Here is a 25863-nt window from a genome sequence, read left to right on the forward strand (position 1 = left end):
TTTTGCAAGCTTGACTGGGGTCATGTACCACCTGTATATCATGGAAGAGCTTCACCTAGTCATCTAGTCCAACCTTCTGCAATGCAGGAATCACAGCTAAAGAATCTGACCGATGACCATCCAACCTTTCTTTAAAAAACCTTCAGTCACTTGGTACTTACTATCAAGTGATGCCTTGCATGCATGGACACACCTTCATAGAAACACACATAACCGGCTCATGACATCGTGTTTTTTGGTGGAGTCAATTCACATGCACAGTAATTACTTGTATCTTCATGTAGGGAACATCCGTAAGGATGTTTCAAGGGCTGGTGTAAGTGCTTGGTTTCATATTTTGCTTCTTTGTGCTGATCTTGGCAAAAAAAAGGTGAAAAGTGTTTGTGTGGAGGTTGGCTATGTTTTATGGAAGGAGCCTTTGAAGTTAGTGGAGTGCTCCACCAAAACAGCAGCCACCACATACTGGAAAATGGGAACATAATCCAACCTGAAGCTGTAGTGGGAGTAATGGGAATGGGAGGCTAGGGATTACCGTGTCCCAAATTAAGAAAAGAACATACATTTCCCCCCTTGCTGTGATTATGCCCAGGATCCCGCCTGCAAGGGTTGGAATTAGGCACTTAGGAGGTGGTAGGTGATCATCTGTTGTGGCAGCAGACAGAAGGTAGGTCTATTTTTAAAAAATAACCAGATGACTTTCAGCTGTAGTAGTAATATCAAAAGGCTTCTCTCTCCACCACCCCAAATTAGACTGTTAGAATCCTTGAACCATACTAACGCATATGCAGATTTCACCCCTTCTTGTATATGCTGATCACCGTGCCTCATGAGGCTCTGTCCCTTGAGCTTCCTTTTCTTTAACTTGCTTTGATCCCAAGTCACTATTTTGTACCTCCCTCCCATTGGTGGACCTTGAACATTCAGACACAAACAGGGTTTTCCCAACCCATCTTGCTTTCTGAATCAAAGGACAAGATGGCACCCTCATTCCATCTGCAAAAGTCAGTTGGGCTGTCAGTTGAATCTTCCTTCAACCCTAGCAAGAAGACAGCATCTTCCACCATACCAAAGGGGATCAGTCAAGGTTGTGGGGTAATGCCACGCACAGCACTGCCCTTAAACAGAGGGGTGTGGCTGGGGGGTTGGTTTCAGGAGGTACAGCTCTGTCAAAATGGCCCCTCATGTTTCCAAGCATCTGCTGCATGAGGCAACCTTTTCACTATTCCTTATGCTAAGGGTCAGACTTGAGAAAACAAAGTGGATCTCACAAGGCTGAAGTTTGCCCACACCTGATTGATTCAATGTGTATCTCCTTTTTATATGTACAGTCATCTAGCAGATCAGTGGACTCTGAGCTCTCAGGCAGTAAGGGACCAAATCATCAGGGCTCTGTTAAGTACCACAATATGGCATCTAGGTTTGGGCTTGACATTGTGGTGTAGTTAGTGAAACTCTTCTGAGCCTGTTTTTGTTGGCCATTGGGAATTAAAAACAGCTGGTTCACCTAGCCAGGCTCTTTCTAATTCTTTATGCCACTCGCTTTAGCTGGTGGGTATTTTAAATTAGTTCATCATTATTAAGGGAGACCGGCAGGTACTGCAAATTATCTTGATGACAATCGCTTAGATGGTGCGAAATATTAAGTCACCAAGGCAGAAGGGCTATGAACTGTCTGTCGTCCTCAATGACCCTAGCACTAAATTGCGTAGATGGATATTGGCATGAGAATGGACAAAAAGGACGTTTCCCCCTCTGTAAGAGGCTGGCACTGAATGCTGCCTCTTTGCTGCCCAGGAGTTCACCTTTGAAGATAACATGTCAATAGAAATTGGCTCATTACCATGCTGGCTGCCAAAACTTTTCAAAGCTTGTTTCTCTTCGGGAAACAGGGTCCTCCAGGCAATGTCCTCCTCTCTGCCTGCAGGAAAAGGTTAGCTGCTTAAAAAATGAACCTCCAGCAGCCCCCTCGCCTCTTTAAAAATTCCTGTCTACCAACTGTATTAGTGCCAATGGGACTTAATTGGGCTGCCACTGCAAAAAAAAAAATTAAAAAAAAATTGTCACAAGATTGCCAGAGCCTGTGCTAGGTCTTGACATTGGAAAAGAACATTTCCTAAGAGGGGAAACTGCATGGGATGGCAATGTGTTGCTAAGCACTCCCTGGCTTATTTGCAAGCTTTTTTAAAAGTGAAGGAAGGCTCTTGCTGTGGCAAACAACTCTCACAATAATTGGACTCCAGGTTAATAGCCCCTGAATTTTCTTTCATTGATTTACCTGGCCACAGATGGAGTGATTAGAGAGGCAGGCTCTACCGCAGGCTGTCTTGGGCTGGCTAAAAATCCCTTCTTTGCTCTTCCCCTACTCCTGGCCATGCCATGCCAAGAGCAACAAACCACAAGCCTTGGCATGTCCTGCAGTCTGAACCTGAGCTCATGGTTTCTTTTCCACTGAACCAACTATAAAGCCGCAACCAAGATTTGTTCTTAGCTTACCACTCATGGTTTGTTAGGGAGGAAATCACAGTTTGCATTAAACCAAAGTTACACACAGACTGGTGTTTAACCTGGTGCCCACCACTGCGGCTAAGTGACAGACCAAGCAAAGGGACAGGTCAGTGCTTTCGGGTTGCCTGCAGACAGGAGGGTGAGACAACAGGATCAGCACCATGGAGAGGGACCTTGGTGTCAGTGCCAGTGTTATCCTGAAGCTGAGGCAGAACATGTAAGTTGTCTCAGCAGTGTCCAGGAATAACTGGCAGATCCTTTGAATAGCCTAAGCTTGATACATGCTTACTAGCGGCCCTACCCCATGGATGCTGGGCAGTTAAAAGTCTGGGGTCATCCTCTGCAGCTGTTGGCTTTTTCCAGGCTCTGGGGTTTTAAGTTGTAGGGATATCTCCTCAGAGCTTTCCTGATCCTCCAGAGAATCTGTGGACCAGAGTCTAGCAGCAGAAGTATATCCTTGGGGTTCAGTGAAAGAGATATGTGACCCTGACATCACATGGACAGACCAGAATGTGAATCCTTGGGGCTCCTTCTTGGGGCTGCAGCTGGAGGGGGGCTCGACCTCTGAAGGTTCCTGTTCTTGGGCCATGACAATGTGTAGTAAACACAACCACTGAGATCCCAAGTTTGTAGTAATGAGTTAGGCTGGGCCTACCCTTTAAACCAGCTAGGTCGGCCTGGTTCCCTGGGCCCTCTGAACTCCCCACTCCCATTCAGCTGACTTAAACTTTTGCCTCTCTCTGTCAAATAGTAGAGCTGGCCCTGTGACTGTTGTAGTTTGCTCTAGGCTGTAACTTGAGTAGTCATGTACTTAGTTGGAAACTCTATATAGCTGAGAAGGGAGCCAAACAATTATGTTTTATTACTTCCTGCTTTAATATTTATTTAAAACTTCTCTAGCAAAGGCAAAAAATAATTATGACACCGGCCACCAAAAAGAGGGCAAGGAAATGGGCGTTAGCTGCAGAAAAAGATACTTCGCTTACAGCTATAACTCTGTTTGAAACTATTTTATGTTAAGAAAGAAGTACCAAAAGCAAAAGAGTAGGATGCCACATAACAATAAAGCCTAAGTAAAATATATAACATTAACAAATTTAGTTTTATCTTCTACAAACCAAGCGCAAGGAGGAATCTTTTTTCCATTTTCACAATTCCACCCATCATACATTTTCATATTCTCTTCTAGTCCTTGTCTCAGAGCCTGAGAAATCCCCCCATCATTCCTGTCATTTGGCTTTTCAATAGAAATCACAAATACATTCTATCTCAAACATGTTACCAATTTTCTACCGGGTCATGTTCAACGTGTTACTAATATAAAGCCCTTGACGACTTGGGACCAGTTTACCTGCAAGATCACTTTGCCCCATATATGCCTACTCGGCCACTTCATTCTGCAGAACTGGCACTGTTACAGGCACCACATAATAATAGCCCCTTCTGCATTTGTAATAAATTTATCTTTTAGAGTGGCAGCATCTATACCTTGGAACTCCCTGCCTATTGACACCAGGCAGCAGCAGAAAATTAGCACATTCCACAGCAGAGGTGCCACATTGAACAACTGAAAATGCAAAATAGGGAAGGCAGTGTCTTCTATGGGACTGGTTTCCATTGGTGCTGGAATGCTGATGCTTTCGTGTTACGCATAATTCTTCTGCAATAGTGAGGACATCCTTATTTTATTTTTACTCCACTGAAAGGAACTTTGTCCTTATTTTGTCTTTCTTGACAAGCAATTTGTTGGCGATTGAATTCCAAACCTTGGACTTGAAGTCGTGGAAGCCTTTGACTAATTAAAACACTGTAAAAATACAGTTTTTTAGTAGCTATGCTTAACAGGCTTCCTGAACATTCCGTGATATATTTGTGCATTTGTCTTCTTCTCCTGGGAACTGTGTGTGCTCTTAAAAATCAGTAACCTATGCAGGTCTCGGGTTTCTTTTTGGGGCTGTTTCCCATCGTACCTTCCTGGTGGATGAAGTCAGGCATGGTATGCTGAAATACTGGCGTATTTCATAGCAAAACTTGAACTGTTAAGTTCAAGGCAGACAGGCCCAGTGAGGACCTTGCATGCTTTAACAAAAGCTTTCAAGGAAGCAGGGTATCAAATTATCATGTTTTGTGTTAAAGACATTAATGTATTTAAATGTGTTATTTTAATCCCTGTTGCAACATAGAAACAGGAGGATTTAATAGTAGCATCTGTTTAAAGCACAGCTTCCCCTCTCACCTTCACTTTTCACAAAAGTACCCATAAAGATTATGCAGCAGTGGGGAAAACACACTGTACTAAAATTTCAGGGAAGAAGGAAACGGCACATAAATCGCACATGGGATTTGATTCATTTCAATTGTTTTCTTATCCATTTGATGCAAATTAGTGCAGGGAAAGAGCCAGAGGTGCTAAGTTTTCTATATATGCACACTATTTTGAACAGCCAGTGATTATTGGGGAGGATCTCAAGAGTATGAGTATTCCCACACAACTAAGTCCATTTTCACCAGAGGCCCTTAAAAAACATCTGCCAGATAATGTCATGTTGACCTTTGTTCAGAATGTTCAGGTGTTAATGTTCTTCTTGTCTTCCAAATAATACCTTCACCTTTTCCTGTTGTGGGTCAGTACTCTGCCTGCCCCCAAGATGCTGACTCTAAGAGCTTCTAGCACATAACACAAAAATACATACCATAATAATAAAATAAACGATACCCCCACACATAGTTTAAAAGGCCGTAGATTGTTTAAATAGCCAAAAAGCCTGGGAGAAAAGGAATGTTTTACATAAAGATATGAACTTCCCATGAGAGAGCATTCCACAGGTGGGGAGCCACTGCAGAAAAGGCCCTTTCTCACGTTGCTGCCCTCCAGACTTCTTGCAGAGGAGGCACACGAAGAAGGGGCTCAGATGATGATCACAGGGTTTGAGTTGGTTCATATGGGGAGTAGCAGTCCTTGAGGCATTGTGGTCCTAAGTCGTTTAAGGCTTTATAGGTCAAAATCAGCACGGCCTTGGTCCAGTATACCTGAAGGAGCATCTCCACCCCCATCATTCAACCCGGCCACTGAGGTCCAGCGCCGAGGGCCTTCTGGCAGTTCTCTCGCTGCGAGAAGCCAAGCTACAGGGAACCAGGCAGAGGGCCTTCTCAGTAGTGGCACCCACCCTGTAGAACGCCCTCCCACCAGATGTCAAAGAGAAGAACTACCACCAGACTTTTAGAAGACACCTGAAGGCAGCCCTGTTTAGGGAAGCTTTTAATGTTTAATAGATTATTGTATTTTAATATTCTGTTGGAAGCCGCCCAGAGTGGCTGGGGAATAAACTACTACTATTATTATTATTATTATTATTATTATTATTATTATTATTATTATTATTATTATTATTAAAATTATGCCCAGAAACTAATTGGCAGCCTTTGTAGTCGGACCAGGATTGGCAGCATATGCTCAAACTGTCTTGCCCCAGTGAGCAACCTGGCCATTGAATTCTGCACTAGCTGAAGTTTCTGAACCGATCAGAGTGGCATCTCTGCCGCATTAACAACTGGGGACCAGTTTACCTGCAATATCACTTTTTCCCCGCGTATGCCCACTCAACCTCTGCAATCTGTGGAACTGGCTACAGGTGCCACATCATATTTTAGTGTGGCAGCTCCTGCACTTTGGAACTCCCTGCCTATTGACATCAAGCAGTGACTGCAAATTAGTATGTACCATAGCAGAGAGAAGGCTGGCCAGCATTATCTCCCTCCTGTGATAGTTTTCATACACAGGAGCATTCGCTACACAGTTTCCGCCCCCCCTGCTGTCTCAAGTGAAACAGTCCAGAATTCTATCACTTCCGATTATTATCTTACTCTGCATAATGTGTAAGCTCTGATATTCCATAATTTCAGTCTGGCAGTGCAAAGCAATAAAAAGGTTTATGTTTTTGGCATAGTCTTTCCAGATTCATTTCCTATCTGGGTAATAAAAGAATGCTGAGCAACCACTACTCCAGTTTACAATAACTCAGATAAAGAAATCATGTTAACAGCAGTGTGTGTGTGTTTCTGAGCTTCCCCTGGACCCTGAGAAGGAATGGTTCAGTTTTACCACTAAGCAAAGTGCATGCACAGAATGATCTCAGGGTATACAATGAAGCCTCTGTCATGCGGACCTTGCTTATTCCCAACCTGCTACTTTTTGCAAAAAGGGTCAAATCCCCGCTGGGTTTCAAATAAGGCAAGTTTGAATAATTAGCCATCTGGCTTCCACCAGGATGTCTGGCACAGAAAAGATGCAGCCTCACTCCTGTGTCTCTTCTTCCAGTCAGGCTACCACCTCTTGTTCCTAAACTGAACACCTTCCTTTCTGAGCCCCCCAACCCCTGCATACGTAACCTTTGAGAAGCTCCCACACAGGAGCTGCCTGGCTTTAGGGAAGGAAGAATCAGTCTATTTCCAATCTGTGTCAGTTTTATATGGGCTTCTTCATAAGTCTGCTCTGTCTTCTTTCCAGAGCAATCTGCAAATTGTTGTTATTTTAATTAAACACAATAATTCACATTGCTTTTCCGTGAAAAATGAGAATTAAAGATTTGCATCCTTGCACATATTTTATACTAAATGTGCATTTTCTTGTATATATTTTAACCTAATAATACTTGTCTCTATAAGCACTTGGGAATGTTCTTAGAGAAATGTATCGCCAAAGTTGGAGAAGTGTGAAAACTGAAGGTTAACTGGGTTCCAATCCACATATGAACCCTGAAATCTTCTTCCTGTATTGCATGGTCTGTCACTGAGCTGTGTCTCCTTACCAGCCTGCGTGACACTTGATGTTCAGCTGTGAGGAAGCTGCAGTTACGCAGCTGGCAGCAAATCCCTTCCCTAAATTTTAACATCAGCTGGGAGGATGTGCTTCCAACCTCGCAACTGGGGTTGGGGTCTCCCCTAGGGCTGCAGTGGCTCTTTACAGTCTCCCTCTCTTCGATATACAACAAAGGGTCCAGTGTGCTGGAGACCACCTATGTGAAAATGTACCTCAATACCGTTTGCATGTTTGTGATGCCCAAGGGTTTTAAACAAAATTTTGGCTGATTGACTCTACCCTTATGCTGAGCTGTGTGCAGACAAATTTGAGGCATTGGCCCCAGTATCCCAAACCCACATTTTCACCCAAATGTGGGTAGTTGCAATTTGTACGCTCAGGATGGGGAGCGGAGGAACCATGTGTTGTTGGACTACAACTCCCATCATCCTTTACCATTGGCTGTGCTGGCTGGGATTGATGGGAGGTGGACTCCAACCACATCTGGAGAGCCTCAGGTTTCCCATTCCTACTGTAGAGTGGTTTACTTTGATTCTGCCTCCATCCCCAGTAGTTCTGAATACCTGATAGTAAAACTTTCCAAGCTGAAATCTCAAGAGGGAGGGGGGGAATTGACCATCCCTGTTAAAACTATTTCTTTTAGTAAATGGGATTTATTTTGCTTTCTTCTTCTTCATGCTGAAATATGACTTGAAGATAGTCAAATGCAAAAATGATTAAGATCTCAAACCTATGAGAAGCTGATTTGGCAAGCAAAACGAGTGGTGGAAGATGCGTTTCATTGTGAATTGTCACCACTGATGTGGGTAAAAGGTAGCTGGCTCTTCTCCTGGCTCACAGAACACCTAGGACTCCTAACTGATTTACTCCACATATGCATGCCTGTTGGCTCAAACTCTGTCTGGAGTTTTCACTTTAACGGTTGCAAAGAGGGATGAAGCTAGACCATAGTTTTGGCAGCATCTTATGTCATGAGCAACACACAAATGTTAGACTTTAACACTAATGAGCTTCAGCGTTGCCTTGATCTCGTTTTATAAATTTAACAGCTCTGTGAAATTATTAGTAACAAAGTTTATAATTTTACCTTGTTTTTCAGTAAAACTGAGCCAAATCATTTTATAATATTTCAGCATGAGGGCTTAATAAGCTACCCAGTGTGAATTCCACACACAAACAATATTAAGAATAAAACGTGTTTTTTAAAAAGAAATGGCTGGGCAAATCTCCCTGACCCCTAGTCTTATCTTCTGCATGAAAGCCTTTTGAAAGACAAAAGTAAGTGCTTGAAGGCTATTTGTATAACTTTCCGGTTAATTAAATGTGTATCCAGAGTACTCTGAAAAACTGTGGCTTCCTAGGGAGGAAACCATGCAGATTCATAACTTTGAGATGATTGAGGTTTACATGGGAAGGAGGTTACCTTGATTACATAATGACCTGAACAATAAGTTGTTGAGTGAATACTTTAGCATACAGGGGAACATGAGCCGCCTCCCCCCCCCAGAAGTTATTGGACTTTCAAATTCCACCAGTCCCATCTATCATGACCCATGGTCAGCAATAATGGGAATTGTAGTCCAGCAATATCCAGAGGACCACAGTTTGTGTTGCATCAAAACTCCTCATATTGCTGTCTTCCTGCTCAAGAAGTTACTACTTTTGCTTTTCAATAGGGCACCCATGTGGGTTATACTACTGAAAACATACACTTCGAAACGTAGTTGTTGGCAGGAGTTCCTGAAACACCTGCTGAGATGCAGAGCAGAGAACGCAGTGAAGGGAACTTTCAGACTGGCTGATTATTGAGCATCGATGCTGATACTTTTGTGTGGAGGTTAGATAAAATTGACAGCTAGTGTTTGCTGCCCCACACTTTCCACTGGAAATTTCTGTCACTTTTCTTATCAGACTTTTTTTTTTTTTAATAAAAAGTGATGGGATAATTGCAGTTAAAAATCCAGGATAAGAACCAAAATTATGTGAGAATTAACACACAACATAATGTTCACCCTACATTAGTTTTGTGGGCCAAGTGTTGCCGTCAGTTTGAAACCTCTCATTGAAAGCAACTGGGGGATTTGAACTTAGTCTTGTGTAGTGATTAAAAATAAACATTTTTCAGTTACCGAATTTTTTTCATTCTGATGTTTCTGATGCATATTACATTCATGTATACAAAGCCATTTTCATAATTCTTAAAAAGCTACTAAGCATTCACGTTTGTGACCTGGGCTCATGTTACTTATTTACAGATAAATAAGAATACAGTGCTTTATTTCTATATGCGTTTGAGGGGAAGAAGGATTTGGCGTGCGCTCTATAAACTTGATGTGTTGGATCAGGAAACGTTCCAGTTACTGCCCTTTTTATATGTCTAAATCTAGATTACAGCTGTCCCTCTGGAAAGCCATACATATAGCTTAGCATGTGGGGAATTGACCAGCGTTTTCCCTTCTCCTTCCTAGGGTGTCTCCTCTGCAGAAGTCTGAAATAGTAGACATGGTAAAGAAGCATGTGAATGCCATCACTCTGGCCATTGGGGATGGTGCCAATGACGTGGGAATGATCCAGACGGCTCACGTTGGAGTGGGGATCAGCGGCAACGAAGGCATGCAGGCGACCAACTCCTCCGATTACGCGATAGCCCAGGTTAGAGTCCCGCAAGCTAGCAGCTGTCATATCCTGTTGAAATAAGCATTGGCGGCAGGAGCAGGATAAACACCTCATTGCTGACCTAGAGGCCAAGCAGATTTGCCTCTCTTTTCCGTTTGAGGCTGCAGCCTTAAAGCAGATATCTCACAAGTGCTTAGGATCCTTTCCATGGTGCCGGGCCATGGGCCATCTTCTCCCGAAGGCTTAGGTTTCTCTCTACTTACCACTGTACTTCAGACTCCAGTAATTGGGTCGAGAGAAGATAGTCATTACAGCTGTTGAAGCTCTGCTAATGATACATATGTATATATATTCTTCCTCTTGACTTGGACACCTGTTGGTGGAGTATATTCCTGTTCGGCAATAGTAAATGGCGCTCTCATTTTTCTTTTCAGTGACTTCAATAGAATACTATGAAGGATAGCTTATGATTTCTATTCTAGGTCTTCAGTTGCGGCCCATAGGGATCAGGAGAGAGCAGTCAGCGATGGGTGAAATTTGCCTTTTGGAAGAGGGTGGCGTCAATGATTCAAATGTTCTCTAAACTTTGACTGCATTTTCTTTAAAGGTCAAAAATTTAAAATGTAGAAAAAGGTTATCTATTTATTAAAAAGAACTTAATAAAGTGATACCTTAATGTATCGCTGTAATATCTGCAGTGTTCAAACATACTTATTGTGCCAACCGTCTTGGAGACTTAGCTTTATTGATTTTAATATCCTGACCACCTCCAGATGACCTGTTTGTTGAGCATTCATTCTGAATTGCTGCACAAAGCTTATGTGGAGGTAATATTATATACAGTCTTTACTGAACCTTTATTCTTATTTGTTTGCGGGGCAGGTACATAACAATTTGGATTCTTCCTGCATTTAACCCGGTTTCCTTGCAGGGTGGAAGTGTTTCAATGCATCTCCCTGTCACTTTCCGAACTGCACAAAGCCTGTTGGGTTTCTCTCTTTTGAAGTGGGCTTGTTGCATTAGGGTGACAGAGTGCTTTAATCTACTTTAAATGCGCAAACCTAAAGTTCAGGCATGCTATTCAGACACTCCCACAAAATGCTGACAGCCTGGAGGCACCCCTTATCTGCTGAAGAGAAACAGATCTTCTTCTCCTTTAAGCAGATGATAGGCAGCACAGGAACCCCAGATTGAATAGTTCCAACTGGTGTCAATGCTTACCATAGCTCTGAGTGATTCTCACTCCGGAGTCCCATTCACACCTCAGAGTAAGCCCTTTAACTGTGGCTTGAGACAAATGAGCAGCATGCCAGGGCATGCTCCTGAATCATTTTATACCACCCTTCGTTGATCTGAGAGCCTTGCTTCTTTGTGACATTCTAAACAGCATTTTGGTTTGGAGAAGGGTTGGTGGAGTGTATTCGCTACCCTGGACTTCAGGAGGAAGGGTGGGATATTAATATAATAATAATGATAGTAGTAGTTGGTTTTTTTAAATGTGGTTTTTCTGCATTCCTTGGGGAGATATGCAGGAGCCACTGGCTTGCCCCCCGTTTTCCCAAACCTGCACATCCACGTGCAAGTGACTTTCTCTGAAAATAAGAGTCACCCTTCACTGTTAAAACCTCCATGCTTCTACTATGGTTGTTACTGCAGAGAACTGCAACAGCAGGATTCAGCATTCCCATCAAGGTCAATTTGTCTTTTGAAATTTCCCACTTTCACTCTAATCCTGGTATCATGTTTCCTGTTGTCGCAGTTCTCTGCAGTAGCGACTATAGTGGAAACATGGAGGTTTAACACTGAAGGGCGACTCTTATTCTCATTCAATAATTAGCCGATGGAAAATGCAGCAGTGGGTGTGGTGCTTTTAATGTATTTCCCTTCCCTCTTGGTTTTTATGCCATCTATGTAGGGGGTTTACTGTCTATTTCTTGGTTGTAATTTGCTTTGCGTTGCCTGGACAAGATAAAGTGACTGACAAATGTAATAAATAAAACAAAACAAATACAAGGGAAACTTGACCTGAGGCCACAAAGAATACATTGCTTGGGTTGAAAAATAACAGAGTACATCTTTTGAAAACATCTCTTGCCTTCCAAGTTGTGGAAATGCTCCACCAGCTTGTTTATAGTGACTAGAATTTCTTGAGGCAGTGCAGAAACTGGATGCAGATTTTATTGTTATCCAAAAGAGGAATCTATTATCCTCAAGAAGGGATCACTTCAGTGATTCAGCCGCTAATAGAGAACCTTATTAAATGAATATTGGCCTCATGTTTCCTGAAGAAGACTGGATTATATTGCTTTCCCTCCATTTCACATCCTTCATTTCATTGAGATAATGAGTGCTGGCAGTCTCTCCAATGCCTGAGGCAAGCCCCGGCTGGCCGCCACCTTGCGGTTCCAACTGCCATGTGATTGATCCTACAAGGTGACAAGCACCACCGGTCTGATTCAGGGCTCAATCCCACGCTACTCTTTCATGCGCGCACACTAGGGATGGACAAGTCTGTCAATTTCATTTTTTCTCATTTTCCCAGTCTTGGAAGTTTTGTTTGCCTCATTTCTGTGCAGTTTTTCTTTTAGAAGTCTGCATGAAAATTCCTCCCCTAATGAGCTTGCTTTTGTATAAAATTTTGTCCTTTATATGCATTTTTTTTTGTAAGCAAATTTCCCATACGAATTTCCATGCGGTATTTTCACTTGTATACAGATTTGCGTGTGTGCACACACTTCCCCCCCTAATGTACAGGGTTTTGTATGTAATTTTTTAACTGGAGAAGTGTGAATTTTTGAAGATGCTTTATCCCAAGTCAGACCACTGGTCCTGTCCACCTTGAATGATGGTGGCTCTCCAGGGTTTCAAACGGGTTCACAGCCCTACATGGAGTTGCCAAGGATTGAACCTGGGACCTGCTGAATTCAAAGTTGATGCTCTACCACTGATCCACCCTCCTTTCCCATAGCTATGGTTTGGTTCATGTATTGGTTTGAGGAGTACAGATTTCTCTCCCATCCCTAACATATGCATTTCACATATGCCTATATGAGAAAGCAAATATGTATGTATATTCAACATGCAAACGGAGCATTACTGCCATGTTATCATGGCGGGTGTGTGTGTCAGGAGCTGGATGAGGGATTGCTTTCTGATGAGTATTTAGAGACCATCAAAAACAAATTAAATCTGCACCATATGCATTTGTGGGAAATAGAAATCCTTTCCCCTTCCCCATTTTGGATCTCACATTCTCTCAGTTCCACCAGAGTCCAGGCTTGTGTGTGTGTTCTCCAGTCTTGATACTAGACTCTCCAACATGTTAAAAGATCAATTGTAGAATACCTGAGGCTTCAGAAGAGTTTTTGTTCCTACATTTTTGCTATAGACTGAGGAAAGTGCCTTGAGAGCCAAAGTAGTGTAGTCGATAAGAGTAGCCTTCACCAAGCTGGTGCCCTAAAGACATTTTGGACTAAAACTCCCATCAGATGGGAACTGACGTCCAAAACATCTGGAGGTCACCACAGAGGCTGAGTTAGTGTGCTTGATTTGCATTGGGGAGGCTGGGTTCAAAACCCTGCTCACCCATCAATCATTCTCAGTTGCCCTGGGAAAGTCATGATAAGTTAACCCATATTAAGGGATGTTGGAGGGGGGAGATGCTGTATACCAGCCTGAGATTCTTGGAAGATGTTGTGATAAAGCTGGTAGCCAATTTTCATAAAGCAAAGAAAGTAAAATTCAAAATGGTTCTGAAAAATGTAGGGAACATCAACAAAAAAGTAATTTGCCCAATGTGTTTCAGTGGAAACAATCCTCAGAGGCACAAGAATTCAATTTTTTGAGTTATTCTAGTAAAACAACATCTCTCTGGGGATCTCATTAGTATTTTATTAAAGCTCCCTACATTTTTCAGTACCGTTTTGAGACTTGCCTCTTTTTCTTTAGTATCTGGCACTGCCCTCTTTTTCTTGGTCTACAAAGTCTCATAGGCCACTGTGACTGGGGTTGTCATCCTATACACACTTGCCTGGCAATAAAGCCTATTGAACACCATAGGACAAACTTCTGAGTAAACATATATAGGTTTGCACCAGCTATGCTTTAATTCTGGGCACACAGCCCTCTCTGACTAATCCAAAGACTTCTCGGAAGTCATACAGTGATGGAAAGTGAGTTGCATGGATTAATGCAGGTTTGCATTGTGTATCTCCCACCACATAAGATTTGTGCAGAACTGGATGATGTGTAACAAAGGCTGATCTAGCAATGGATAACTTCAATGGCTTTCACGTTATGTGTAGACTCAAGCGTGCATCTCTCTACAATGCAATTTCATTGTTGGCCGTTTTTCTTTCTCCAGTTTTCCTACTTGGAGAAGCTGTTACTTGTCCATGGAGCCTGGAGCTACAATCGAGTAACAAAATGCATATTGTACTGCTTTTATAAGAACGTGGTGCTGTATATTATAGAGGTGAGTACAACCAGGAGTATTCATCTTCTCCCACCTGCCCTGTTATTTGATTATAGTAACCTGGAAATTACTGTTAAACATTATGTTATGTACCTCATATATACCTGTACCTTTCATAGATTATAAATCAACCACCTGGGTGGCATTACTACTATGTGTAGTAAGCTGCTTGTGTGAGCCTGTCCCCACAAGGCTCAGGTATGAGCAGATGCCCTCTTCACATAACCTTGCGTACATTCATCGTGTCCCACAGCCGAAGGAAGTTCCAAAGTGAGGCACAGAAAAGATGAAACTCCAAAATACAATTCACAACTAAATATCCATATAAAGGTTTGACTCAAGTATCATGTAAATACAAAAACGTCCACTTTGATTATTATTTACAATTTTGTTGCTAAATATATTTTTGTACTGCTATATTTCAAATGATGCAAGCATAAAATTGGCAGGATGTGAAGAGGAGGAGACGTATGAACCTGAGGTTTGCGCTACCATGTAGACAGCCTACTTACCTGGTCCACAGGTGAACCATCCCTCACTCTTCTGCTTAACTTCAATGGAGTTTTAATGAGGTTTCTTGAAGAATAGTTCTAATCAGCACCATGTAACTGAACCACACTGGAATGCCATTTTTGAGGTCACCATCCTGCCTTTTTTCTTCTTCTTTTTTTTTTTTTTTTTGTTCCTCTTAGTAAAGGAGGAGATTGTTCTAAATGATGAAGCTTGAGGATAGCCAGACTGAAAAGTTGCAGAGGGCTACTTTTAGAAAGGGAACAAGTTTGGGTTAAGTAAACAATGAGGAAATGTCTGACAAAAAAAACCAATGCCCTCTGCCCCCTCCCCCTCCTGAGATCTCCAGGGTCATATTTCAACTTATTTCTCAACCCATCAAAAAATGTAAATGCTTTCTCTAGAATGCAAACTGGTAGCAGCTCATAATAACTTTTCACTAGAACTGCATTTTTATTGAGTTTACAGTACGCATTTTCAACTGTGTTTTAAAGTTTCCATTGTCCTTTTTAGTTATTATGTTAGGCTCTGATTTTATTAATTTACTGACTGTTTACTAGCTGTTGATACACATAAAACATTGTTCCTTGATTCTGGTGACTTTGCAGATGTCATATAAATCCCTGTAGCATTAGAAGGAAAACTCTTTCCCTTGAGAGGGGAGCTCTGGAAGCAATGCATATCCTGTTCGAAATCAATAGTAAAATGCTCACTGATTTTAATGGCTCCGGACTGCAAGCTCTATATAATTAACAAGTCGGGAACAGAAACAGAACTGAGGGATGTTCCCTTTTTGTCAGGTTTCATTTATTCTGGCATTCATTGAATGAATGGCTTTGGTGAGGCAAAGATACATAGGTCTTGTTCACGTGTTACTCTAAGCCAGTGTTTCCCAAACTTGGGTCTCCAGCTGTTTTTGAACTACAGTTTCCATCATCTCTGACCACTGGTCCTGCTAGGTAGGGATGATGGGAGTTGTAGTCCAAAACCAGCTGGAGACCCAAGTTTGGGAAACACTTGCTTAGAGTAAGCCAGAGAAAAAAGCTTCTGCACAATCTAGGCCTCAGTTTGTGAAGCATGTAGATTCAGGGGGAAATCATGCTCCATGATGAAGAGCCTAAGTTAGATCATTTAAATGACTTGTCAAGTTATTGTTACTTCTGTTTTCAGGAAGAAAGGGAAATCTTGCTATGAAATGTGGTTTATGCAATCGAATGTCATTGTAATCCAAAGACGTCCAAGTGGTAGTCAACTCTGATACACATTTTTGGCCTCTCTTTGAAAATGTATCCAGATGTCTCTTCAGCCGTCTTAACAACCTCTAATTTCTTTTGCTGCTGGTGACAGTTTATTCTATATTTCAACCCCCTGTTGTGTAAGGAAAATTACATCTGAATTGCTCAAGGGTTGCCCCTTCCATGACTTTAATCCATGATTGACTTGTTTTTGGATTCCTAATTTAGTATGTTAATCCCAAGAGTTGCCAAAGAATCAGTCACCAGGATAAATCCATGCAAGTTTCCGTTGCCTTGCTGTAATGTATTCTGCACAGTGGATCATTAGAGAGGGGTCCATCTTTATTGAAAGCTTTTGCCTCAAGAACTACGTGAGATTTTGTGAATGTTCAACTGGGAACGATCAAACAAATACCTTTTCTTACATTTCATTTCTCCAAAAAAAAGACATGCTTCACATGACACAATTTGTGATGCCTCAGCCTTCAATTACAAATTGAATTACAAATAGGGTTTCTTAGATAAATCCCCGAATTCTGTGAGCGCCCAATTGATTGCATATCCACACATACCAGTGAATATAGCAAACATTTTCAGTACTGTGATTTTGATATTTTTTTTAGTTGAAAGAAGGGTTGTGTATATCATCACAAGTTCCCTGGGAAGGGACAATGCTGGACCAGCCATGTGAAGGAAGTAATATATGAACTGGGTGCTCCATCCTTTTTCCTGCATCCTCAATTTCTCCTCAAAAAAGGGGGGAAGGACAAGTGTGGCTTCTGCACATTTGAGGGTTGACACAGAGCAGGGACCTATCGCCCTCCAGATGTTGCTGGACTACATCATCCCTGACTGTTGCCCATGTTAGCTGGGCTTGGTGGGAGTTGGAGTCCAAGAGATTCCCCATCTCTAACACAGAGCACCCAACTCTTTAATAACTTATTCTATGGAGCTGTGACACCAGAGTAGGGATGGAAAGACCTGTCAACTTTTCAGTTTCTTTTTTCCAGTCTCCACATTTCTTCAGCAATTTGCAAAGGTTTCGCAATAAAATCCTCATGAAAATTCTTCAGCATTGTACTGCGAATTTCACCTGTAAAAACATTTTCTATGTTGTTTTGACTGAAGTGCACATTTTTTGCAAGTAATTTCTTCTAATATAGTGCAATCTTTGTATGTTATTTTCACCAATACTCGCTTTTATGCACACCTTTCCCCAATATACACATTTTTATAAACTTTGGTTGGCTGGAAAACTGCATCGCAAAATTCAGAAAAGTGTGGATTCCAAAGCATAGGTGCGTTCCGCTTCTCATGTTGTTTCAGAATCTGCATATTTGATAGATTTTGCTTTAAATGCAAACTGGTTTGAATCCCTTTGCATCTCTACCTCAGGGCCATTCCATGCGGAAGTATTTTTGGATGCCTGAATCCTGGCTTAGATTATCGTATCTCATTATTTATAACTTTATATTTTATCGTTCATGCAGCATCGTAAGTTGCTTCTGAACGCAAAATACCTAGCACAATGGAAATAATTATCTGAATGAAATACAGGGAGTAAGTGTCTAGGAATTCTGGGTTCCTTAATGCTCTGGCCCTGTGGTCAGTTAGTTAACATAACAATTGTCAAAGTGCATTTGTAAAATAATTTCCCTCTCTTTGAATGTTACAATGTAAACCACATATATGAAATTACTGTCTGACAGAGAGAATTAAGTGACAGACTCCTGCCAAAAGGATTCAGGGGCATATTGGACCAATTAGCTTGTAATTCTGTTTTGAATTCAGAAGCTCTTTCTTGATTCCAAAATATACTTTTTTAAAAAACTGCCTTGTCAGCATGAAAGTATCAAAACTCGGTGAGAAATTGGGTATATTTGATCATTCTCAGAGAAGACTGGGAAGAGTGCGGGAACTGTCGTTCTGATGTATCATATTGAGGTATTGAATCAAACTGCGGCCAAAACAGATGGGAGAGTTCCAAAATCAACCTCCTTGTTAAAAGGAAATCATATCAGTCTATGAGAAAGAGACACAAAAATAGGTACCTTTTACTAGATCAGCCTTTGCCAACCAGAGGCCTTCCAGATGTTTTGGACCACAACTCCCATCAGCCCTAGCCAGCACTAGGAGTTGCAGCTAAAACCATTTTGAGGCAAAGGCTTAGGTTTAGACCATCTGCTTCTGCTCTGGGGCTCTAAAACTGGTTTAATTGAAAAGTTATGCTACCTTTGGTTTGAACTGAGCAAGACCTACCCATTTAAAAAATATTTACTAATTCTTTTATGTGTAATGTAATGGTATTATCATTGCAACCTTGGAACATGCCAGTAGCAGTGGATTCTAGGGCTATCCCAGCAACCCTTAACAAACTACAGTGCCCAGAATTCTTTGAGCGGGAGGAACTGTGCTGTGAGTGTGCATTAAAGATATAGTGTATATGCAGAACACGATTTCAGTATCACAAAAAGAAATATTTTTAAGATGCTTCAAAATATTTGAAGGGGAGGGGAGCTGAAGTGTATTACCTGCCTTCAATTTTTTACCAAAAAGAATATGATCAGTATCCAAGATGTTGTCACAGTTGTCTGAAGAAAATTTTGCCCAGTGGGGTAACTTAGATAAGCTGTTAACAAAAGCAGACCATTGCGGAATGCTTTTTGTTTAGTTATAACTTGGGCCATCTTGGGTGCACTGTGAGAGCATCCGATTAGCTCCACTAGACCATCTGCATCATCTGGACCTCACTGTTGCCTGGACCCGCTATCACCTTGTCCAAGGGGCAGCAGTTCCACTGCCAGGAGGCCAGTGCCACCATACCACACTGGCCGCTCCTGTATCTAGATGTGTAATGATGTGCTGTCGCTGTGCCAGGGCACCTGTGCCATAAGTTAGTCACTCACAGCTTAGCACTCGGAAATTTTGCAGGTTCATTAGCAATCAAGGGGGAAGCATAGGACAGAATCCCATCATTCAAAAGGAATTGTGTTGTGTATAAACCTATGGGCCAAGGGGTTGTTTTGTTTTTGTTAAGGTTGATAACATTTTTGTTTGAAGAGCTGTTGTTGTTTAGTCGTTTAGTCGTGTCCGACTCTTCGTGACCCCATGGACCAGAGCACGCCAGGCAACTGTTTGAAGAGCAGTTTATATTTAAAAATATAAGGGTCTCATCCAAATAGCAGGTTGGATAAAATATAAGAGTCTCATCCAAATAGCAGGTTGGATAAGCCCAATGTAGTATGCAAAAGCTGTACTATTAAAGCAGCAAGTTAAAGAAGGACCCTGACCATTAGGTCCAGTCGTGGTCGACTCTGGGGTTGCAGCGCTCATCTCGCTTTATTGGCCAAGGGAGCTGGCGTACAGCTTCCAGGTCATGTGGCCAGCATGACTAAGCCGCTTCTGGCGAACCAGAGCAGCACACGGAAACGCCATTTACCTTCCCGCTGGGAATTTACTTGCACTTTGATGTGCTTTCGAACTGCTAGGTTGGCAGGAGCAGGGACCAAGCAACGGGAGCTCACTGCATCGCGGGGATTCGAACCACTGACCTTCTGATCAGCAAGTCCTAGGCTCTGTGGTTTAACCCACAGCGCCACCCGTGTCCCTACTTAAGCAGCAAGTTACTCTGCTGCAAACATTTAAGGCCTGGACTTTTACCACTAAAATTTTTACTCTAATTCACTTGAATGCAGACTAATAATTAAGCACCTCAATCCAGTCTTGCTAATTAACCACCAGAGATGTTTATTTTATTTAGGGATTTATTAAAGGCATATATAACCCAGTTTTTGAATGCAGGCATAAAATTTACTGCAAAATGCACAGCACATTGAATCCTAGAACTGCAGAGTTGGAAGGGATCAATGCAATGCAGAAATCTCATTCTCCAACCTCCAAGGAAGGAGAGTCCATCACTTCTCATGGGAGTCTGTCCTATTGTCGAACAGCTCTTGCCATCAGAAAGTTCTTCCTTATGTTAAGTTGGAATCTCCTTTCTTGTAACTTGAAGCCATTGGTTTGGATACTACCCTTTGAGCAAGAGAAAACAAGCTTGCTCCATCTTCCGTGTGACAGCCTTTGTAGATATTTAAGATGGCTATATCTCCTCCCAGTCTCCTTTTATCCAGGCTAAACATACCCAACTCCCTCAGCTGTTCCTTGTAAGGCTTGCTTTCCCTTTGTCATCTACAATCTAAAAGACATGACACAAAAGGAAGAATGATTGAGTGGGAGAAGGGGGGCGGGAAACAAACTTGAGTAACCGTTTCTAGGTTACAGAGTTCTTGTAGTAATCAGCTGAAGAAAATGGATTTCAAGGAGAGGAGTAGTAAAAAGTTGGTGATCTTTAAACAGAGCCTGTAGTTTCATTTTTCTTTTCCTCTTGTTGCCTAATGAAACGGCTGCTGTAGATGGCAGTTGAGGGAGGTGCCTGATGGCCCTGATCTTTCAACAGAGCAGATGGAGAGACGCTAACATTCTCAGATGCTAGAACAAATCCCAATTTTTTCTTCATCTGAATGCTAGGAAGAGAGGTGTGCATGGGCAAAGGGGGCCTGTAGGTCAGACATTGTGAATGTGTTTAAAAGCTGTGTACATATTTTCTTTAAACATGCAATCATTTTTAATTATTTTTGTGTGAACCCCTTCGATCCTAAAAGTTTATAACCGCTTAAGAAACTAGCTTGACTAAAGGTGATGGCATTTTACCATTTATTTTTATTGGCTGGCATCTATTTTATCTGGCATTAAGGACATTTATTCTCTATGTGCCTGTAGAAATTTCTGGAGGGGGAGGTTTCTGTAGGGGACTGACATAATTTTTATTTTATCTGTGCTTCGCACATACCCCACTCCCAGTTCTAATTATTGTATATTTGGAGATGCAACTTCATGCTCATTGGTCAAAGAAACAAGCCAAGTGATCCATCTGAGTGTGAGTCTGTATTAACAAACAGCTTTCCAGTGTTGTCATTGGCGATGACAGTCCTTGGCAGGTTCAGACATGCTCAGTGAGAGGTAGACTCTAGGAGCGAAGTCATGACCCTCACCAGCCTTCACTTGCCAAAGGGTGACAGGCTATCCCTAGTCTGACTAATTGGTGCATTGTATCAGAGGAGGGACTGATTTGCTTCAGCTGGCGTTCATTAAACTGAAACAGTGAAAGTACCATATGTAATGCTTGGTCCCACCAGATGTTATATACCCCGCTGTAAGCATGCATCATCTAAGACTATATTCCTGCTCAGTTGCTGAAATCTTCGAAGGAGTCACTGTTAGTGTCCCCCATGGCTCGGATACATGGTGTTTAACCACAGGTAGCCATGCATTCAGCATTGCATCCCCAATGTTGTGGAATTCCTTCCTGCATGAGATTAGAGGGGACCCCCTCTGTTGAATTTGCAGTGCTCACTGAAAACGTTTTTATTCCAGCAGGATTTTTAATTGATTTCTGATGTTGTAGTTTAAACTCATTTAAAGTCTCCTATACACTGCTGAGGGATGCGGGTGGCGATGTGGGTTAAACCACAGAGCCTAGGACTTGCTGATCAGAAGGTCGGCGGTTTGAATCCCTGCGATGGGGGGAGCTCCCGTTGCTCAGTCCCTGCTCCTGCCAACCTAGCAGTTCGAAAACACATCAAAGTGCAAGTAGATAAATAGGTATCGCTCCAGCCGGAAGGTAAATGGCGTTTCCATGTGCTGCTCTGGTTCGCCAGAAGCAGCTTAGTCATGCTGGCCACATGACCTGGAAGCTGTACACCGGCTCCCTCGGCCAATAAAGCGAGATGAGTGCCGCAACCCCAGAGTCGGCCACGACTGGACCTAATGGTCAGGGGTCCCTTTACCTTTACCTTATACACCACTGAGAGACAACTAATTAAGCAGTTTACAAATTGTTGAAATAATAAATAAAATAATTTTGCCAAGCCCAGACTCTGTGTCAGGACTAGGCCATAGGCAGTGGTCTAGAGACAGCCAGAAATTAGGAACCAAGAGACAAGGGAAATCAGCATTTGAGGGTAATCAGGAAGCAGAATCAGAGGCAGGCCAGCTGTCAAGGCTGAGGAGCAATTGAGATTGGAAGGCAAATCAGAAGGTGTGGCCTGCGGAACAAAGCACTACCAAAGAGCAAGACAAGAAATGCTAGAACTCGGGACACGTTTGTTGCTCAGGCAGCATTCCAGTGAGACAGGAAGCCCGCATAAATGCCTTCTGCTCAGAAGGAGCCAGTGGCCAGTCTGGGCATAGTCAGTGTGCTGGTCCCGGGGGTAAGGTACCGTGAGTGTAGCAGAGTCCACACGAAGAGGAGCGAGGTCCGATGCAGAGAGCCGGGCGGGGAACAGGAACACTGGAACAGGAGGCTGAGCAGGTAACAGGAACACCGGATGGTCGGGAACAGGAGGCCGAGCAGGGAACAGGAGTACTGGATAGTCAGGAACAGGAAGCCGAGCAGGGAACAGGAGTACCGGATAGTCAGGAACAGGAGGCCGAGCAGGGATCAGGAACACAGGAAGGTCCGAAGCCAACAACGACGTTGCTCCCGCAACCTGGGGCCGGGTTGACCGGGCTTTATCTTCTTCTAAGGCCAGGGGCGGTCCCGGCCCCCAGGAGCCCCGCCTCCTCTGGCCTTAAGGCGAGCACTCCTCCTGGGGGCAACCAGTTCCCTTCGCCTCTCTGCCCTAAGCCTCTGCAGATCAGGAGAAGCCGAAGGGTTACTGGGCCCTGGAGGAGGCTCACCTGTGGCCACTGAGTCATCAGGCTCCTCTGGGGCCAGAAGGGCTTCACCTGGGGCCAGCTCCTGATGCACTGCCACAGGTGCAGGCTCTTCAGCATCTAGGCCTTGCCCCAGTTCAGCCGGCCCTGGAGGCGGGGACTCCTGTGCAGGCTGGGATTCCTCTGTTTCATCCTCCGAATCGGAATCCCAGGCCATCACAGTCAGTCCAGAAGCTTCTTCCCTAAGAAGCTTCTTGCCACAGCTGTTAAAAACACAAGGACCATGTTTTCCCCAAGTGCCAGTCCTAAGCTGAAGCCATTACCCACTTACCCAGGAGTACGCCCCACTGATCACTGAGACATACTTCAGAAGTAGATACTGTGCTATAAGTTAACTGCACAGGGTGTTCTTGATGAGCGCCCAGACATCAGCTCCTGCACAGTAGGAGACGTTTTCACATTCGGCATTTGCCATTTGGATGGAGCTCCAATGTTGGGCTCACACGGCCCCGAGCTCGCCACCACTTCGCTCTGCCCCAGCTCTGTCCAAGTGAGCTGCGGCTGGTTGTCAGAATACTGCAGCCAGAAGCAGTGTCCGGACACAAACGTCCAGGAAACTGCGGACATACAGCAGCCCATGTTGTTTTTACCAGCCAATTTCCCTCAGAAAGAGGTTAAAAAATGTCCAATTTCTTTGCGATTTTGCAAAAAAAGCTCAGTATGGCAGCCCTACTTTAGCAGACTGCATCAGTTGGTCCAAGGAAGCTGGCGGAGCTACTTATGCCTTCTGGACCAAAACAAAACTAAAACTTTGCTTGTTTTGCTAGCTCATGCCCTCGAACCAAATCTGTTATTTAAAAAAGCAAGTTTAACCATTCTACCCATCTGTTCCCTTGCCTGAGACTGATAGGCTAGACATCAGTAAGCAACAAAAAGGCTGCAGACAACTGGAATGCTGTAATCTTATACCCCAGCGTTGGCTTCCAGAAACGGCTCTCTCTTCCCACCCCCCACCCCACTTCTAACCCCCAGGTCTTCCTTGAGCTCTAATGCCAGATGCACAGAACGATGTGGCTTATTAACCCTAGCAGTGGTCCCTTGCCAACCATCTGCAAATGGCTGTGCCAGAAGATCCTGTGGGTGAAATTCAAATGTCCCCAGCGCTGCCTGAAGCAGCTCTTCTGAAAGCTGTTTGACAGCCAAGGCATCAAGTGCTAATGGAGCCAAGGCACGCATCATCTGGTCAAGTGCTGCTTAAGAGGCCAAACTTAAACTCACAACCCGGAGGGGAAACAACAGCAGTAGCAACTTCAGCCCAATTTGCTCTTGGGTAGCAGTCGCCTTAATGGCTGCGAGTTGTAAGGGAGGGAAGTTAAGAACAGGGCAAGCTCTGGGAAACGTCTGCCTGGCCTTGAGCATCTTATGCTAAGTGCACAGCCAATATTGATGAACTCACACCTGCTATCCGTGGACTTCCTTTAGATTTTGAACTAGAAAGTAGTGCCTGGAAGGAGTTGGACTACAACAGCCCTTGCCAACCTAGTGCCCTCCAGGTATATTGGACTACAGCTGCCATCAGACCCATGCTGGCCAGGGCTGATGGGAGACATGGTTCAAAGCATCTGGAGGGCATCAATTTGGTGATTGCAAAATTAAATGCCTCGAGTCCAGGGTTAGGAAGCCTATTACATGAATGCTATATGACTAATCAACCCCAAAACCTCGCCTCCATTTCAGCGGGGAGCTTGGTGCATAAGGAGACGAGAAAACATCCCTCCCCAGCTGCAGCTCCCCCACCCCTACAAATGCTTTCTGTGTGGCATTTAGGCTTGAAAAGAGGTGTTCAGGCTTAAAACACCCTCCCAAGGACTCCCAAGCGGAAGGTGGTTCTCAAGCCTAATTGCTGTGTGCAGGTCTGGAGGGGTGGGAAGGAGAGGGGCTGTGAGCCAGATGGGCAGACACGCCCCCCTAAGCCACATCCAGCCCACATAGCAGTGGTTTCCCACCACTTCTCTAGAGAGAGCCAGTTGTTGCCTGTATTCCAGGCATGTCATCAGGTTCCCCCCTTTTAAAAAAAGAGCATGACCTGATCATGATTCTTGAGTTTCTTTTTCCTTTTTTTAAAAAAGGAAAGTAAATCTGTACCTATTGTAATTCCAGAGTTATTAGGATACTACTTTGCTGGATTGTTCAGTAAACCTGTTCTCACCTTCCAGCATTCTGGCCAGTGTGTGGGAGCAGCAATTGATGTTTAATTGACCACAGAAAAAGACAAAAAGCAATAGATCTCCTAATTGATGGAAGCTGGTGGAGGGAGACTTGCTATGGGGTAGCATTACACCGGCAGTGCCCCCTCTTAGAGAAGCCCTCAAATTATGTAATTTCTGGAATCTTTTGTGATTATTTTCTCTGCAAACACCGTTTTCGTGGCCCGCTGAAGTCTGAATTGTTTGATTCTAACTTGGAGCAGCTGATAAGTAGAGAGTCTTGCTTTGTAGCCAGGACAGTAACTCTGGATTTATTGAGCCTTTTGTTTTTGTTTTCCAGTTTAAAGGTTTTATTTTTAATACAAATTCCAAAGTACAACATTTATTTCGCCAATAGTTTTAAGAGAGGTAATTATAAAATTCCAGTATTTATTCTGCAACTCACGATACACAGGCAAAGGGCAATATTTCTACATGTAGCCACAGTATCAATCAGGCTAGTTTTAAATTTGACATTTTCTCTGTTTATTTTTCTAATTTTAAGTTCCGTTCTTCACATTTCTGCAGCCATTTTATAAAACGAAATCCTCCTGAAAATTATTCAGCATTTTAGTGCAAATTTCTCTTAATAAACAGGTTTTTTTTAATGCAATTTGACTAATGTATGCATTTTTGCAAGCGATTTCCCCTAATGCGCATTTTTGTGTGTTATTTTCATTTAATACAAGCGTGTTTATGCACAATTTCCCTTAACATGAGCATTTGTGTGAACACTGTGCGGAT

The 25863-nt window shown here is 43.1% G+C and overlaps 1 protein-coding gene across 9 annotated transcripts in view; it reads left to right on the top strand.

Annotated features, from left to right (window-relative positions):
• The window catches only part of ATP8A2 (ATPase phospholipid transporting 8A2), a 341618-nt gene that overhangs the window by 161548 nt on the left and 154207 nt on the right, over positions 1-25863 (top strand). For all 9 annotated transcript variants that reach the window (XM_081197884.1, XM_081197885.1, XM_081197886.1 and 6 more), the window contains 2 exons: positions 9793-9976; positions 14304-14414. In XM_081197884.1, the coding sequence (XP_081054010.1) occupies positions 9793-9976; positions 14304-14414 (295 nt within the window). The remainder of the gene's footprint in view (positions 1-9792; positions 9977-14303; positions 14415-25863) is intronic.

Source organism: Podarcis bocagei, assembly GCF_964188305.1.
Source record: "Podarcis bocagei genome assembly, chromosome: 6".
Classification (NCBI taxonomy): Eukaryota; Metazoa; Chordata; class Lepidosauria; order Squamata; family Lacertidae; genus Podarcis; species Podarcis bocagei.